The 19,525-nt window shown below is 41.8% G+C and overlaps 1 protein-coding gene across 1 annotated transcript in view; it reads right to left on the reverse strand.

The window, feature by feature from the left end:
- Positions 1-191: 191 nt before the first annotated feature.
- The window catches only part of ARFGEF1 (ADP-ribosylation factor guanine nucleotide-exchange factor 1 (brefeldin A-inhibited)), a 166,829-nt gene continuing 147,495 nt past the window's right edge, over positions 192-19,525 (reverse strand). The window contains exons 33-38 of the mRNA XM_006880532.1: positions 15,675-15,807; positions 5,982-6,121; positions 4,402-4,570; positions 3,167-3,305; positions 2,035-2,152; positions 192-356 (exon numbers count right to left, since the gene is read on the reverse strand). Coding sequence (XP_006880594.1) covers positions 192-356; positions 2,035-2,152; positions 3,167-3,305; positions 4,402-4,570; positions 5,982-6,121; positions 15,675-15,807 — 864 coding nt within the window. The remainder of the gene's footprint in view (positions 357-2,034; positions 2,153-3,166; positions 3,306-4,401; positions 4,571-5,981; positions 6,122-15,674; positions 15,808-19,525) is intronic.

Raw genomic sequence — 19,525 nt, forward strand, 5'->3', positions numbered from 1 at the left:
AGGACACTGCGAGTCCAGGAGTCACTAGTGGGGACTGGAGTGTTGCAAGTGTGACTTGGAGTTCTAAGCATTTTTACCAGCAACCTTTAGACACTGCAATTCAGAGAAACCATTTTCAGGTAGGCAGTCTCAGCTCCAGGGTCCTTTTAAGGAGCAGAGGGATGTAAACACCAACAGAAACCTAGTTCCCATCATTGCTTGTTTATCCCAGGTTCCTGTTCGGGTGGCGGCGATATCTGGAAAACGACTCCAATTCGCAGAAAAAATCTTCTAAGAACAGCACGAAGCTCAGGAATCAAGTCAAACTGCATAATTTCACACAGGAGAGGGTAGTAGAACGAGGCATGAGCTTTAAACTGAGGAGAGAGGAATTTCTTTTAGTAGGGCTTACAGATCAAAGGACTTAAAAGGAAACTAACTACCTTTTGAGCAGTGATTATTTTCATTAGAAAACGAAAAGATCATGACATACTAAAAAAAAACCAACAAAAAACTCAATAAAAACATTCACATAGCTATCCTTATTTTGAAACACATCTTTGATCATACTTTCCTGACAAACACTTGGTAAAGTAGCTACTCCCTCCCCCACCCCCGGAAGCCAAAAATAAAAAGGCAAACAGGACCAAAATCTGAGATTCGATGTGATTTATCAAATCCATTTGTTAAATTTTAGAGGAAATTCTGTGTTGCAAGATAAAATACACAGTTTCTAGATGAAGATCATACACACATCCCAATTTATAATTTCTTTGCATACTCTGCGTATACCTCTGTTGTAGTTCTTTAACTTCTGAATGTTACTCTGCCTCCTGTTTGCTCCTCTGCCCACAAGATGCAGGCAGGCAGTGTGCTAGGCTGCAGGAGAATGAGCTAGGGAGTGAGGCAGACTTGGCTTAGAGGCCTCTGAGCTCTAACGGGCCTCGCAGTCAGATGGCAATGGAGCTCTGAGCACCAGACCATGTGACATCAGCACTGTCCAGGATCTGTGGTGTCCCCATGCCACAAAGGGCCTCTGCCTGCAAAGACTCTAGCCAGTATTTAAGGTAACTTCAGGGACTGTAGTAACCGTTTCCAGTGATGTGGCTTGGTAATGAGGAGGTGCGTGTGCTGCCAACCCAAAGGTCTGAGGTTCCAATCCACCAACTACTCTATAGAAGGAGGCTGGGAAGTTTCTCCTCATGTGTGAATTACTGTCTCTGAAATCTAGCTCATGGTTCACCTATGAGTCTCTATGAGTCTGTTCCAATTTGATAGTACTCATCAACAACATATTAAATATAAATAAATATGCTTTTATATTTAATTACAGGTTTGTATTCTGAGGGAGCTCGGGTGTTTCGGTGGTTAGGCATTTAGCTGCTAATCCCAAGGCTGGCGATTTGAACCCATCAGCTGCTCCAGGAAGGAAGCTGTGGCCATCTGCTTCTGTAAAGGGTACAGCCTTGGAGACCGTGGGCACTGCTACTCTACCTGTTAGGGCTACTATGGGCCAGAACCCGCTGCAGCAGTGGGAGGTTTGTATTCTGTCTTCATTTCTACTGGTATCAAAGTCATTAGGAGCTCTGGGTTACACGGAGCCATTAAATATGTCCAAGACAAGGCAGGAATCTGGAGCAAAGGCCCAGAGACAAGGGCTGGAGTGCAAGCCTAAGGGTGGACTATAGTCTGAATACAAGGAGGAGGGTGAGAAGACTCGAGGGGTCAAAGGGAAGACCTAAGGGATTCTATAATGTGTGGGTCTTACAGTGTGTTCAAGTGACCTGAGGACTATGGTTACAGCCTACTGAATTCAATCCCTGATGAGAGAATAAAGCTGCGTTAGGAGGAGGAAACAGACCAGGGAGATGGGAAGTAGCCACCTGCACAAGCTTACAAGCTGGGCTTGTTTCTTCCACCTCTGTAAGTTCTGAGGCAGGAGGTGGGCAACCCAGCATTCCTGCCTCAGGTTCACTGTGATGATCAGTCTAGGAAAAGGCTAGACTGAACATGCTTAGTGATGGGTAACGGGGCTGGAGAGGGGCTCACACGTACCCTGTTATCACTGATCTTCAGCACTTTAGTTAAGAACAAGAGCAGCAAATTGGTCCAGGCTTCCCGATGACTTTCCGATGTTAGAGTAAGGAAGTAGCTCAGCGCTTCACTGCAGACACTGAGAGAGAGAGACAGAGAGAAAGGAGGTGGGAGGAGAGAGAGAGGGTGAGAGACAGACAGACAGACTTCTGTCGGAACATGTGCACACACGGCTGGGACATGTACTGCTGAGAGCGGAGGGAGTCACAACTATGAAAATACTTGCTAGATTCCCTATGTTTCCACTAACTTACATACTTGGCGATAAAACCAAGGGCATTCAGACAGGATCCTGCAAGTTGTTAGAAGAAACAAGCGTTTTGCTTCTGCTGCCTTGACTTCAAAGCTGCTGCGCAGGAGCAAGCCCACGGTGCTCTGCGCCAGAGGCCAGGCCTGTGGGCCGTAGACCACTGTGAGCCACTAAAGTCTGGTCAGTGACATGATGGGGCATGGGTGGGCATAGGGCAATGGTAATTAATTTGATAATACACAAAGTATAGGAATGACCATAAGAAATACAATGTATATGAATTTTGTATGCAAACCAATCTTTAAAAAAAGGAAAAACATTTAAAATAGATTTAACTGGTCTCTGAGAATGAACATGTTTCCCAAAGAAACAAAAATACAATAGAGATGGATGTGATGCTTCATTCTTGGCACAAATTTACATGTTAAACGATAAAATAAGTGATTATGAAATAAGTAATATAAAACAACACAGCAACAAATATTTTTCAAATTAAATGCTGGTATTCTTTTTTCACAAGTATTCTATAAAAATGGGGCAATTATGGCATTAGAAAAAAGCTGTAAAAGAAAACTTTCTCTTCTCTAACAGACATGATGGATTTACATCACCAGTCATGCAAAGCATGTTCATTTTTAATAGTAATAACAATTTTAATATAAATTTAATGATCACATTTAATTTTCAAAATCATTCAGAAAGGGGATTGAAAGCATCAGTCTGGTCATCTGAGTTGCCAGCGCCCCCTCCTGGGCAGGAGCAGGACTCCATTGGGAGGCCTCTGCCCTCCCTGGACGGAGCAGCAGTGTCTGTTTCCGGGCGACACTCCTCAGAGACACTTACTTGAGCAGCCGGTGCTGGACCTCCTCCCAGGCGCTGGCCCGGCCCTCATCTGTGTACATCCGGAACAGGATGCGCAGGCCACAGGCCAGGCTGCTCGTCTCTTGCTTTAGAAGGTTGGGCTTGGACTTGCCCTTGAAGCCTGTGGAAAGGGGATGTTTCCGTAAGGAGCTGAAAGGCTCAAGTAAAAGCCTGTACAAGGTTAGCTGGGCACGTGGACTCTGTGCAGGAAGCAGAGAGGCAACGCTAGTACCAGGACGCACGTGGACCATTCCAGGGAGGGGAGGGGCCTGTGTGCGGCTGACCAACCTGATGGTGATTTCTAGACCTAGGCTTATTTTCTTGCTGAAGATGAAGACAGGGAGAACCAAGTGCAGACCACTCTCTACAGAAGCTAGGCTGTTAGAGGCTCTTTTTTACATGCCAGTACTAATTTACAAAGTGCAGCTAAATACACTGAAGAAATGGTCAGAGCCTGGTGCAAAGGGCAGGAGTGGAGATGAACAAAAAGCTGCAGATTAAGGAGCTAAAAAGAAACAGATCAAATAAAATGGGTAAATAAAATGCAGTCAGCATTATGTGAAACCATCAGCCCCTTCTTCCTTTTGTCATATGAATTAAACACTGGGCTGGTGAGCAGAATGTTGGTGCTTAAAACTAGCAGAGGTTCCACATAACAAACATGGGGCAGTCAGCTTCTGTTAAGATTGCCATCCTTGAAAGTCCCCTGGGGCGGGTCTACGTTGCCCTCTAGGGTGACTGAGTTAGAATCAACTCCATGGCACAGGTACTCTCCCTGACTGTTTGGCACTTGACAAACACTGAATAACTATCTTCAATATTTAACAAGGCAAATGTACTTCATTAATTAAAAACCCTTTACATGTTCTAAGTTCTAATACAAATGCACCACCTCCATGTACCTACGTAGAATGACTACTGCCCGGAGCTGGGTCAACACCCGTCACTCCAACACCCACGCTCGAGCCCGGGAGCCTCACCACATGGTGGGGCGTATAAAAGGCAGCCTTTTGTGCTGGCAGTTCCAATGTAAATGCCCAGGGTAGATAGGGAAAAGCACACTCCTCAAACAGCCCGCCAACTAAACAAAGGGGCAAAGATTCACCCAGGCTATTAAAGTGAAATGGCCTAAAGCGAATTCTGAGCATTCGGATAAAGGCATGGCTCTGCCACATGTCCCTCACTGCACATCCCAATCCAAGCCCGGTGCCACTCACCTGCTTTCCAGAGAGCAGTCCTCTGTTCATTGTTGGAATTAAAAGCTTTAGCAAATCTGTGTGACTCTAGTAAACAGTCAAGCAACTTAAAAAGCTGCTGTGATGTTAGAAAGCGGTACATCCCCTGGTCTTGAGTATCAACACGGACATCAAAGTCGACTGCATCTCTCTGTGGGAGAACAAACCACCTCAGCACGCGTGTCGTGAGAGAGCACACACAGGGAAGACATCTGAGTCAACGGAGGACCCGATGTCTGAAAGACCATTTTCACAAATAAGCAGATTACAAGAAATCTAATCTGTTCCATCTCCACAGAAAATAGAGGGCGAATGATCCCTTTTCTTTATTCTTCATCCTCCATAATCTTCATTCCATGCACACCACCTCCTTCTCCACTTCCCTCCTCCTGATTGCCACCCTCAGCAACTCTTCACCCTCCCACCACCTACAGAGCACGTCTCCCACCCCCTCACTGCTTCTCGCCCCTACAGGGCCACGCTGCTCAACCAGTTCGAGGACAGTTCAAGGACAGCTGTAGTTATTCTTTGTGTACCTTTCCTCCTCCCAGTAATTGTCTGGCTGATTCCAACACTCGCCGACTACTCCCTGTCTGCGTCCACAAGCCTAACTGGTCATGTGCTGACAGCTTCTCTTTAAATGCAGAGGACTCGGGGTGCTGTACCTTTCCCAAGTTCACCCTCCTAGAAGACTGACTGACTCACGTCTTCTCAAACACCTAGCACTCTTCCCAGGCTCATCTGGTGACTTTTGTTCTGACATCTTAAGAAAAGGGGAGCTATCAGAAGAAATCTCCCCCAAGTTCCCAGCCCAAATGTACCAACTGTCCTGTCTCCAGGGTTTGCCGCCCCTCCTGCTCCACTGGATGAACTGCTGGTGCCTCTGCAGGACACCAGACAGGACGTCCTACAGCGGCTTCCCCATTCACTCAAAAAAATGGTCTAGCAACCACTCTTCTCCCTTGTATACTCAGGGTTTTTTCCTTTTCTTTACAAACGCCAGTCAGCAGATCTGCTGTAATACTGCAACGTTAAACAAATAGCACTCACGACTCTAGGCCTCTCTCTCTCTCTATCCCTTTACAACAAAGTTCCTTGAAAGAATTATTGGTATTTGCTGTCTCCAATTCTTTTCTAATATACATTCTAACTGGAGGCTTCTGTCTTCAGTGCTTCACTAACATCTACCTTGTCTGGACTACCAAAGTCCTACAAATCTCCAGGTCCGATGGTCAAGGCTTTGAGCAAGCTGCGAGGGCTGAGACAGACCCTTCTCCTTCACACATAGGTCTCATCTGACCTCCTGTGCTTCCTCCTACTTCCCATTTGCTGTATGAAATGATGGTGGGCTCAGGAACCCACCTCCGGGGCTCTGCTCTGGCTGGCCACACTCCCCACTGCAGCGATGGCTCTAGTCTCATAGTTTAAAATTACATCTATATGATAAAGATCACACACTCCAACCAAAATTAAGTCTCAGCCTGGACTCTGCTCTGAATACTAGAATGTTCTATCTGCTGCCCACTCACACAGCAAAGCAGCCGTCCGGCAGGCTTCCTTACCTGTGCGGCAGCTAAGTTCTCCGCATCTTCCTTCTTACTTGTGGCTGGGAAGAACACGATGTTGTCGATAGTCTGGATGAGTTCCAGCTGCACAACACATTTAATCAACAGGGCAGCAAACAATTTTTGTTCTGGAAATTCTGTGAGGAAACCCCCCAATGCACATGCAAACAAAAAATTACTTTGAATCCTTTTTCATTTCTATGACAGTATAACACTATGGTAACATTAGTTTTCATGAAGGCAACCTGCCCCTAGCAACCAACCACACTGAGGGCACATGGCTCTGCACATGAGTACTGCCTAGTAAAATTTAATTACTATTCAGAAAAATGCTAAGTTTCGATTATTCTTCGACAAACTTTAACAGGAGTTAGTGTGAATTCAGAGAGCACTAGTGACTTAGTGGCAAGGAGCTGAGCTGCCAACTCAAAGGCCCCTGGTTCAAAACCGCTAGCCGCTATGAGGGAGAAAGATGGGTTATCTCCTGTGTGATTTACTACCCCTGAAACCTGCTAGCGTATCAGGTATGGGTTGGTTCTGATTCATAGGCACTTAACAATAACAATATAAACTCAAGCTTGATTACTCAAAAGAAAACATTAAAAAACATAAAACTGAAGGAAACCACGAAAGCCAACTGAGTAAGATGGGAAGTGAGGGCCTACTAAGAACTCAGGTCAAATCAGGTAATATCAGGAGTTAACCATGGTAATTTCACTTCCAGTTGGTTGTTATAAATTATTTGTTCATTTTAAATGGATACAGCAGGAAAGAAATATATACAGATAATACTAAGCACATAACTATAAAAGTAGTCAAACTGTAAAGTAACAAGAGAGCCCCTGGCTGGTTTGACATACAACCAATTAAATGTATTCCTCTAGCCTAAATAAGCTTGCTCAACAGGACATTTTTAATAGAAGGACAGATTAAAAGAATATTCAAGAGCTCTCCAACCATTCTAGGAAAGGAGTTGGGTAAATGCAGGAGTAGAAAATTAGAGATGAGGACTGGATTACTGAGACGCAGAAGGAGCTTGGAACAGGGATATGTGCTCACAGGGGCAACATCAATCCTACAGACCTTTAGCTCATTGGCCTGACCTGGGTTCCTGAGCAGCTTCCCAGGAAGGTGTCCCTGAGGCAGATGCTACCTGGGGGCACAGGTCCCTGGGGGAAAAGCTTACACACTGATGACTTTGACCTTCTATGTTTCTTTCTACTAAAAAGAATATTTTACTACAAATTCCTTTTACAGGCACTAATTTGTAAAATATGAATTCAAGCCTGAAGATTCTGGAAGACAGTAAAATAACTGGCTTTGTCAAACTCAAAACTATTTATTATTATTGTTGTTATGTGCCGTTGAGTTGCCTGCGACTCATAGCGATCCTATGTACAACAGCCCTAAACTCTGTTCTATCCTGTGCCAATCTCACTATCTCTGACACACCTACCCCAATTACCCCAGTCACTGAATCAATCCACCTCATCAAGGGTCTTCCTCTCCTTTGCTGTCCCTCCACCCTCCCAAGCACGATGTCCTTCTCCAAAGACTGGTCCCTCCTTGCAATATGTTCAAAGTATGTCAGATAAAAGCTTCAGAATCTTTGCCTCCAAGGAACAGCCTGGTTTAACTCTCTCCAGTTTGAACCTGTACATTTTCTTAGCAGTCCACGGTATATTTAAAATCTTCCCCAGCACCACAGCTCAAAGGCATCAATTCTCTTTCTATCCTCCCTAGTCATTGTCCAGCTCTGTGATGCATAGCAATTGACTGCAAAGACCATGGCCTGTACCAGGCACACCTTAGTCTCCAGAGTGACACCATTGTTCTTCAGTACTTTGGAGAGGTTCCTAACAGCAGATTTTCCATTCAATACGTCTTTTAGTTTTCTGGCTGCTAGTGACAAGAGTGTTGACCATGGAGACAAGCAAACTAAAGCTGTTAACAATCCCAATCTCTTCACCATCCATCCTGATGATGCTAATTCGCCCAGTGGTGAAAATCTGCCTTCTTGATGTTGAGCCTTAATCCATATTGAAGGCTGCAGTCCTTGAATTTCTACAGCAAGTGTTTTGGGTCCTCTTCAGTTTCAGCAAGCAGGGTTGTGTCATTTGCATAGCACAGACTGTTGATAGATCTTCCACCAATCCTGATACCACCATACTTCTCCTCATACAGCCCAGCCTCCCAGATAATCTTTTCTGCATATAGGGTGACACATCCCCGGCATATACCTTTCCCAATTTTGAAACATTCAAAGTGTTTCCTCGCTCTGTTCTGACAACTGCCTCCTGATCCAAGTATAGGTTTCTCATTAGCACGAGCATGTGTTCTGGGATTCCCATTTTTCTCAGAGTCAGCCACGGTTTGTTGTGAGCCACAGTCAAATGCCTTTGGATAATAAAGGAAACACAGACAGACATTCCTCCCTGCTTTCAGCCAAGATCCTTCTAACATTAGCTATAATATCCCTAGTACCACGACCCCTTTCGAAAGCCAGCCTGCACTTCTGGCAGTTCTCTGCTGATGTTCCAGTCGTTTTGGGATAATCCTCAGCAGAATCTTGTTTGCATGTGATATCAAAGATACTGTTTGATAATTTCCACACTCTGTTGGGCCACTTTTATTTGGAACGGAAACAAATATAGATCTCTTCCAGTGAGTTGGCCAAGTGGTTCTCCTCCACATTTCCTGACACAACTTGGTGAGCACATCTAGGGCAGCAGGCACTTTCCCAGGTGTTTATCAGAAAGGCTGTGGTATTCAATATTTGATTCTTAGTATAAGATCTCAAGTAAAAAAATTTAAAAAGACAAAGAAACCAAAATATCTCATGGCTATCTTAAATGTCTTCTCTCATAGTGCTTAAATGCAACAAACAAACAAAAAAAGCAACAAACAACTATTCATTCATTTATTCACCTATTGTTTAAGCCATAAAAAACATTCTCTATTCCTGGGAGCAAGAGAAAGGAGTCCTGGTGGCACAGGAGATTAAGCATTAATCTGCTAACCAAAAGCTTAGTAGCTTGCATCTACCAGCCGTTCCTTTGGAGAGAGATCAGGAGGTCTGCGTTCGTGCAGAGTGAAGCCCTTGGAAAGGTTCCTGGAAAGGCTGGGCAGTTCTCCTCTGTCCTGCCGGGCAGCTGTGGGCCAGATCAATCAGATAGATGGTAGCGGAGGCGAGGAGCAAGGGATGGCTGGCACCACACCTGGAACCTGAAGAAGGACTTCTAGGACATTGACATCTATGAGATGTTCTCTCACGTGCTCCCCAGTGAGGTCGGGGGTGTTGAGTTTTGATTGAGCCAGACACTGTGAGATACAGTGATAATTTGACAGATGAGGCGCTGCTCTGTTAGAGCTATAGATGCCAGGCCTCCCCATACTCTGCTGTCTACTGGAAAGTGGACAGGAATTCTCAGTCCATTTTCTCTAGCAAGGAGCAATGGCACATTTGGGGATAAAAATTACTTTAGACATATTTTGTGGATCTGGAGGCTAAATCAGGACTAGGCCAAGCAATGGTGTTTTCTGAGTATGCAGAAAGAGGGAGGCAGCTAGCCTTTAGGCAGGGTAAGAACCCAGGCCTTTGCTGTCACCTTTTTTCCAACCGGAGATGGTGATGGGTCTCCAAACTAAGTCTGCCAACCAGGACCAACAGGATGGACAATGAATGTCAGGAAGAACGGCTCGTGCCCTGTCCATTTCTCATGCTCTCTCATGATAAACCTAAAAGTATCTCTAAATCAAGAGAGGAGAGGAAGACAAGGGGATATGGTGTGGGCGATACAACTTTATCTTCTCTGTGATTCACTGACTTGAAAACTCAATGAACAGGGAACTGACTTAATGACAATGAGTTTGAATTTCTAAGCATTCTACCCTCGTGGCATTTTTCCACTCAGATTAAAGCTGCAATGATATCTACCATGAGCCATCCTGTTCCCAGAAAAACAGAAAAGGAAATGAAAAAGGGGCACTTACCATCACATTAAACTAAAAGTTAGTAAGATATAATGACTGAAACTAAAGCTCTTGTGAAGTAGGATACAAAAACTTGCCTTCTTCCCAGACAAGTGCTATTGCTGTTTTCGCTGATTGCCATCGAGTTGAGCATGACTCATAGTGACCCTATGAACAAAAGATCTGAAGCCTTTCTGTAACTATCACTGTTTCTCAAACTTCGTAGAGATTCCAGAGGCATGATGTTTAGGAACTAAATTCCCTAAAAAATAAAACTGCCTCTCGCTCTCTTTCATGTTCTTTTTCTCTAAAAGAATATTATACCCTTGCACTTAAGAGGATCAAAGTGTACACATATACAGCAATGTAAAAAAAAAGTCAATTAAAATAAGATTTTAATAAAAAGTATTTCAATGAATCCTTGCCTCATACCATAAATAAAATTCAACTCAAAATGAGTCCAACTAGAAAATTCTTGTAAGAAAATATAGAAGAATATATGTTCTTGAGTCTGACAATCTTAAAGCTTATGTTAAAAGCAACAGAAAAATATATAAACTAAATTTCATCAAAATTAAAAACAAACAAAAAAACCCCAAAACCTGTGCTTCAAAAGATACTATACAAAAGTAAAAAAAAAAACAAACAAAAAACCAAACACACACACACACACACACACAAAACCCAAAAAACAACACAAAATCCACAAAAAAACAAACCTAGAGGTGTGAGAAATACTGGCGAATCATCTATCACCTAAGGACTAGTCTCCAGAGTGTATCGGTAATTTTTTAAAAAAACAAAGACCATCAATCCATTAAAACTACGCAAAATATCTGAATAGAAATGGCTGATAGGTACATTATTTATCATTAAATAAGTGCAAACCCAAAGCCCCAAAGACATACCACTTCCCAATCCTGAGAATGGCAATAACACAAACAAAACAGAGAAATAAGACCAAGAAGGATGGGCAGTCTCTTCCTACATAGTTTACTGCCACTGAATACTCACTGGAGGGTCATCAGCTACGAATCAGTTACCACACAACAACATGGGTAAAATCGTGAATGATCCAGGTGTAGGAATACACAGAATTAAATATCAAAAAGAACTGGTCAACACAGAAATGTTTCAGGAAGGGGATATTATCAAGAGCCAGTGGTAATGAAGGAAAAAGTCAAGCTGTACTGAGTGCACTGGCAAAAAATAAGGCCCCCAAAATTGATGGGATACCAGCTGACATGTTTCAGCCAATAAGAGACAGCTATGGATGTGCTCACCAGTCTATGTCAGGAAATTTGAAGGATAAGTGCCTTGCCCACTGACTGAAGACAGCCCCCTATTTGTTCCAATTCCTAAGAAAGGTGATCCAACAAAACATAGATGTTATTGCACAGTATCCTTAATATCACATGCAAGCAAAATACTGCTGAAGATCATTAAAAAAGGGAACAGTACATAGACAAAAAACTGCCTAAAGCTCAAGCTGGATTTAGAAGAGGCTGTAGCAACAGAGATTTCATTGCTGATGTCAAATGGATGCTGGCTGAAAGCAAAGATTACTAGAAGAATATCTATTTGTGCTTTATTGACTAATGCAAAATCATTTGACTATGTGGATCACAACAAATTACAGCTAACATTGAGAGGAATGGGAATCTCAGAACACTTAATTGTGCTTATAGTTACTATAATTCACTGAGGTTACAAACAGCCATGGAGTAAATGCAAAAGGACTTGGCAGCACCGCTTGAAAGCAGGTGAAGAAGGCCAAGATAGGTGGGGCTGAAAGCAGTCCCAGACTGCCTAGAGAACATAACCATGAAGGGGACTTGGAGAAGTTTCAGTTAAACATGAAAAGTTTCTGGTGTCTTGATAAAGTCGTTATGAGTTCACTGAAATCCTTCTGTGAGTACAAGGATGTTCCCCTGGAAACAATTCAAACTTACCTATGTTATGTCTCATATGGGTAGCCATAACCCAGGTTAACTGCTTGGAAGGCAGCTATGCTTAACCATTTACCCACCCTACAAAATCATGCTTTGAAGTATGCTTTAATTTTCTGCTAATAAAGGCAGGGGTTCTGAGGTGCCTGGGTCCAGAGATAGCCTGAGATAGCTCTTGCTCCTCTGGGACCACATTTCACTTTGTTAGTCTTCCTTTGGCTCAACTCACGAGAAACAATAGTGCTCAGCAGTGCAAACAGAACAAGAGAACACTACATGATTTAAAATTAAGAAATGTGTGTCAGGGTTATAGGCTTTCTCCATACCTATTCAAACTGTATGCTGAGCTATTTCTGAGAAACCAGACTCTATGAAGAAGAACGTGGTGTCAAAATTGGAGAAAGGCGAAGACTCAATAACCCGTGTTATGCAGATGGCACAGCCTAGCTTGCTGAAAGTGAGGATTCAATATGGTTGCTGCAGAACAGTAAGGACTAGAGCCTTCAATATGGATTGCACCTCAATGTCAAGGAAACAAACAAAAAAAAATCCTTGACTCTGTCCCAATAGGCAACATCATGATGGATGGAGAAAAGTTTCAAACTGTCCACAACTTCACACTTCTCACAATTGTGAGATCCACAATTAACACTCTTGGTAGCAGCAGTAAGGAGGTCAGGAGGTGCATTGGACTGGGAAAGTCTGCAGTCACGAACCTTTTAAAATTATAGAGGAGTAATGATATCAGTTTGAAGACTGAAGTGTTCCTGACCATTTGCTATGCATCTGAGAGCTGGACAATGAATAAAGATGACAGAAGAATTGATGTCTTTAAGATGTGGAGAGAAGTACTAAATATCCCAAGGGCTGCCAAAGGAACAAAGAGATGTGTCTTGGAGAAGATGCAGTCAAGTGCTCCTTAGAGGCAAAAATAACAAAGCTTTTTCTTAGAGAGACAACATGCTTGGAAAGGTGGAGGGTCAGCAAGAAGCTGCACTGCAATCCCAGAGGTACATGGTTTGAATCCACCAAATGCTCTGCTGGAGAAGGAGGAGCAATCTCCTCCTGTACCAGTCAGATCTGATTTGACAGTACACACATAGAAATAATAAAATAAAGTTGGGGGGAAGAAAAAAAAGAAGTGTGGAGGGTCAGAAAAAGAAAGGAAGGCTCTCAACAAGACGGACTGACAGTGACAGCAGCAATGGGCTCAAATATGTCAGAGACTGTGAAGATGGCACAGAACAGGCCAGGGTTCATATCTGCTATTCATAGAGCTGCGATGGGTCATAAATGACTTGACAGCACCCAACAACAATATTATTACAAGTGGGAATGTAAAATGGTTCTGCTGGTGTGGAAAACAGCGCGATAATTTTTCAAAAAGTAAAACATTAAGATTACCATATGTAACTATATACTTAGGCCAATATCCAAAAGAATTCAAAACAGGTATTCACACCTGAACAAGAATGTTTACAGATGGCAGCTACTAAATTGCACATCAAGAATGAATAAAATAGTGTTGTATGAAAGAAGGTTAGCACTCCCCTTGATAAGAATGGACAAAAGAAATGGAAGAAGAAGTAAAATTATGACCCATAAATACTATGAGGTATTACTCAGCTGTAAAGAGAAAGTAATTTTGATATGTGATACGACACAGACGACCCTTGAAAACATGGCAAGTGAAAGGAGTAATATGCATATTGTATGTTTTCACTTATTTGAACCCTATTATTGTTGTTAGATTCCATTAAGTATGACTCACAGCAACACTGTGAACAGATCTGAACCTTGTCATATCCTGTTCTATTCTCATCATGTCTTACACACTGAGTCCATTGCTGCAGACACTGTGTCAATCTATCTTGTTGAGGGGCCAGGTCCTCTCTTTTCGCTGACCCTCCATCCTTCCAATTATGCTGTCCTTCTCAAAGGAACAGCCTCTCCTAACAGTATGCCCAAGGTATGTGAGAGACAAAGCTTTGCCATCTTTGTTTCCAAGGAGCATTCTGGCTGCATTTTCTCCAAGATCTATTTGTTTGTTCTTCTACCAGTCCATGGGATGTTCAGTAGAGTTCTACAACACCACAACAGCAGCGATTCTTCTTCTATCACCCTTATTCACTGTTTAACTCTCGATGCACAGCAAGTGAGGGAAAGACCACAGCGTGATTCAGGTGCACTTAGAGGTCCCTGGTCATAGGATTGGCAAATTCACAGAAATGGGAAGAAAGCAGATTGGAGATTGCAAGAAGCTGGGGACAAAGGGGACTCAGAAATGTCTGCTTAAATGGCACAAGGTTCTTTCCTGGGGTAATGAAATACCTTTGAAACTAGACAGTGGCAGTGGCTGCATATTATAAATGGATAAAATATCATAAATTGTTGTTTAAAAGGATGATATGTGACTTTAATCTCAAGTCAAGCCCTTTAATCTTCAGCTGTTTTACTCTCCTTTAGAAAGGAGGTGATCTTGACCCAGCAATTCCACTACTGGGAATATACCCCAAAGAGACCATAACTGACATCCAAGCAGATATATGCACACCCATGTTTATTGTGGCTTTGTTCACAATAGCAAGGAGTTGGAAACAAGCTAAGTGCCCATCAACAAATGAATGGATAGAGAAGCTGTGGTATATTCACACAATGGAATACTATGCTGCATTGAAAAACAAGGAACTCATGCAATATTTTTCAAAATGGGTGACCCTGGAGGACATTATGCTGAGTGAAGTATCTTAGCCACAAAAGGACAAATACTGCATGGTGCCACTGTTGTAAAATAGGACTGACATCGGGGCTGGAGGGAGACTGAGAAAGATGGGTTCAATAATGTATACTGCATTGAAACAGAGGAGGGAGAAAACTGTTAAAAAGGGGTATGTAATTAAGTATTTTTGTCATGACAGGTGTCTAGAGCAAAGGCTACATGGTGGAGTGGACCTGGGAGAGGGTTTGTAAAACAATGAAAGAATTTTTCTATTACTTTTCCAAGAAGGTAGTGTACTAGCAGGCAGGGTTGGGAGGGGAGAAAAGTGCAACAAAGAATGAATGGAAATCCAAAGTCTCTGTAAATTTTTACTGAAATTAATAATAAATTTAAAAAATATAATAAAATTAAAAAAAAGAAAGGAGGTGATCTGTGTTTCATAATTGTTCAGCAAATGAAATCAATTTAATTAAAAAGCAGAATTTCTCCTTTTTGTGACGAGGGAGAAGGCAGAGGAAAGGTGGCCTACAGGTCTCTAAGCAGACCACAGGATGGGGGACAGCAAAGATGAGGGAGAGCAGGCAAAGAAGCCTGGCTGGGAAGCTGGGAACTCCTACTCAGAACCCAGTAGTCCATCAGCAGTTTCCATGGCAAACAACCCCATCCTTTGCAGAGATGCAGGGACACAGGTGCTAGAGAGGACAGAGGCATGTGCTTCCCATAGACATTAGCCAGAGCTCCCAAGAGACATTAGCAAGATGCACTGTGGAAAAGGTGACATTCCAGGTACTAGCAGAGCACCCAATCTCTCACCTGACCAAGAAAAACTTTCTCTTTCAGATATCCCAAATGCAGCAAATACAACAAAGTGACTAACAATCCTAACAAGTACATGTATGCTAAGCACAAAACTCAAACCAAGTTATTTCATCCCTTTCCTATATGAATACAACGTACAGGGGAAATATCAGCACTAGAAACAGATGAAATAAAATTGTCTTAAATTGAAACAAAGACTAGAACTTATTTTTATTTAGAGTAATGACTCACTTGCCGTAGGCTTGACTTTGCCGACCTCTTCATTCACAGCAGAGACAGAAGTCAATGGTGCCTGCTGTCTATTATCTGAAGATCTTGGTTGAATAGAATCATGAATATCTACAGATTTTTGTGATACTGTATCCTAATAAAAACAAAGAATAATCATCGTAAGTTTAAGGATGAAAATATTTCCTGCCAATTACTCCTTATTCAAACAGAGAAAGCTCTTTAAGCTTCCTATTTATTGGTACTTCAATTTAAATTTAAAGTACAGGGCCTGGTGCTCAAGCAGTCATGGAATGGAATTCATCTGAGAGCTTCAAAAACGCAAAAGACGGTCAATATGAGTCACAGACTCTGCGGCAGTGCATCTGGTTTCGGGTTTAGAAACAACAAAAGGCACGGATTGAGAGCTGAGAGGCTTCAGGAGGAAACTTTGCTTCTGAGAGTCACTGTGTGCAAGCCTAACATCACCAAGAACAACAGGTAAGAATGCTCAGGACAAAACTCGTTCCAAAACCCTGTGCTAGTCATGGAAATCTTTGGAAAACAGATCTGGAAGAGAGGAAGCAGATTTCTCCAATTTTAGGAGGGCTGGAACTATGCAGCAACAAGTTCAGATAAAGATTTCTATAACCTAAGAAAAGTTGTTGCAAAGGTCCAGATGGCTGAGTCCATAGGTACGGGCTGACTGGGTAGCAGTGTGGCACCACCGAGAAGCTGGCTTAGAACTTACTGGCAGCGTGACCTTAGAAAAAGAATTTCGAGCTTGGGTTTTCTGATCATGAAAGTGAAGATGGCATATTCTTTGTAAGGAAGAAATAGAACAAATGCAAAGTAACCGTAGAGTCAGACAGAAAGTGCTAGTCAAAACTACTACTGTCCTAACTGTTTTACTGTTAACAGGACAATGTACTCAGAAGACATGGATTTCAGGAGGAAGCGGACTTTCTAACCACAGTAATCTCATCTTGAGGTAATTCTGGCTGTACTCCCAAGAATCTGTGCTGCTCAAAATAAGATTTTGGTTCAAATCCACCAACAGTTCTGCTGAAGAAGAATGGGCAATCTTCTCTGGTATAATTTACTGCCTCTGAAAACTCACTGGAGGTCAGCTATGAGTTGGTTCCAATTAGAGGACACACAACAACAATTGTTGCAACAGCAAAATAAGATTTCCATTTAAGCTTAAAATATCATAGTTCATAATTTTGTATTTCCTGGTCCACAAAAAATGTGAGTAACATATACCAAGCCTGGCTTACAAAACTCTTGGGACAATCAAATAAGAGAATGATTTTTATAAATAATGAAATGTTACACAAATCTAAAATCATGTAATTATTATTACAGTTGTTCATTTCTGCATTTTTCTTAAGTGTATAAAACACTTTTAGCAAAAATTACACGGGCCCAACATGGTATTGGTGTTAATTTATCTGACCATGATATGAAATGAAATGTCTATTAAAATAAATATTTACATGTAAGATTGCATATAACACTTCTAAAATGATAGATCTTTTAAAAGAATGTTTACTGTTTAAAAATACATTTTCTTACACAAAATATTACTAGAATTTTAATTTTTCTTATTATCCTATAATTTTTAAGCAATTCCCTGTATTTGTTTTCCCCCTTGATCTTTTGAGTTCTAATTTTATAATATCTGGATTTGAGAAGATGATTTATAATATTTCAAGGTTTGTGGGTTTTCTTTAAAATTAATTATCGAGACTTTGTGGCCAATAACCACACGATCCTACCAACTGATGCAGAAAAGGCATTTGACAAAATTCAATACCCCTTCCCTGATAATCATACTCGGCAAAATTGGAACAGAAAGGAATTTCCTCAACTTAGTGAATAGTATATACTCAAAACCAAGAGCCACTATCATTCTCAATGGAGAAAGACTAAAAAGCATTTTCTTTGCAAACAGGGACCAGATAAGGACTCCCACTGTCACCACTTCTATTCAATATTGTATTGGAAGTACTTGTTAGGGCAATATGACAAGAGAAGGAAATAAAAGGTATCCCAATAGGTAAGAGATGGTTGTTGCTATATGCAGTTAATATGATAGTGTACACAGAAAGCCCCAAGAACTCAACAAAAAAAACCCTGTAATAGACCAATGTAGTAGAGTGGCAAGATACAAGATCAATATCCAAAAATCAGTGGGATTCCTCAACAGTAACAAAGAGAACTCAGAGAAGGAAACCAAGAAACCAATACCATTTACAATAGCCAACCACAAAATGAGATATTCGGGAGTGAACCTAACTAGAGACACAAAAGATCTGTTACAAAGAAAGTAACAGCACCAGATGCTCTGCTGGAGAAGGAGGGGCAATCTTCTCCTGTACCAGTCAGATCCTATTTGACAGTACACACACACAAAGTAATAAAATTTAAAAAGAAAATAACAGAACATTTTATATTATAAAAGACCTGAATAAAAGACAATAAAAGACCTAAATAAATGAGAAAAATGTTGTCCGTGTTCACAGATAGGAAGACCTACCAGCAATCTACATGTTAATGCAATTCTAATCCAGATACCAAATTCATTTTTCAAGGAGATAGAAAAGGAAACTGTCAAGTTTATTTGGAGAGGAAAGAAACTCCAAAATAGCAGCACTCCCTCGCCTCAAAACCTACTACACAACAGTAGTAAACTAGCACAATGACTGGCACATAGTCCAATGGAAGAGAATTGAGAACTCAGACCCATCTATCTACGGTCAACTGATATTTGACAAGGAAATAAAACCTATCAAATGGAGAATGACAATCTCTTCAACAAATGGTGCTAGAAAATTGGACTGTTAACTGCAGAAAGCTGAAAGAGGATCCACAGCACAAACCACGGACAAAAACCAACTCAAGGTGGATCAGAGACATGGGAATAAAGCCCCAACCATAAAGTGCATGAGACAAACCTGGACCAAGCTTAGATGGTCTAGTCTGTTGTATAAAGAAACCGACAAATAAAGCCAGATATGTATAATCTGCCTGGAAGCAGGAGTGGCAGCCACTTCCGAAAATGGCTTGCCTCCAGAAACTCTATGAATGGTGCTCAGGTCTTCCATTCATAGGGTCGCTATGAGTCGTCTACGACTCAATGGCACCTAATAACAAAACGACAACATAGCTACGCTAGCCTAGTAGACAGAAAGTTACGCTACCAAGCTCAAGGTGGGTGATGTTAATCCGCGGCCCTCTGGCCTGGTTCAACTTGTTTTTCTGTCAAACATTCTTCTAGGTAGTATAGCACTGGTCTATGCATTGCTGTATGGAGGTAACTCATGGTTTCTGTGATGCTGAACACTGACACTGAGGTGTCAAATGTGATAACGGTTACCCATGGTGGACAGTGTTTTGGTGGAGCTTCTTGATTAAAACAAGCCTGAAAGCAGGAGTGGCATCCACTTCTGAAATGACTTGCCTCGGCAAACCCTATGAACAGTGTTCAGGGCTTTCATTCACAGGGTCGCTGTGAGTCCTCTACAACTCGACAGCACCTAACAACAACATGCACAATCTGAAGAAGATAAAACTGATGAATGGTGCCTTTTAAAGGTTAAATCTCTGTGCTCATCAAAACCTTTTTCCAACAGGGTGAAAAGAAGACCTCCTGACTAGGAATAAACATTTGGCAATGACATCTCATACCAAACATACAGTCTATTGAGGAGAATGTTCCATAAGCACTGGAGATGGATGTATATTGTGATCTTGTTGGTAAGATGTTCTAAACATGTCTATGACATGCAATTGCTTCAATTATATTCTTTACTTCTTCTGTATCTTTGTTCAGTTTCTATTCATTACATTCTTCAAAGGTGGTATGTTGG

This window comes from Elephantulus edwardii, unplaced genomic scaffold (genome assembly GCF_000299155.1).
Source record: "Elephantulus edwardii isolate Elephantulus edwardi_28Jun2011 unplaced genomic scaffold, EleEdw1.0 scaffold00008, whole genome shotgun sequence".
Classification (NCBI taxonomy): domain Eukaryota; kingdom Metazoa; phylum Chordata; class Mammalia; order Macroscelidea; family Macroscelididae; genus Elephantulus; species Elephantulus edwardii.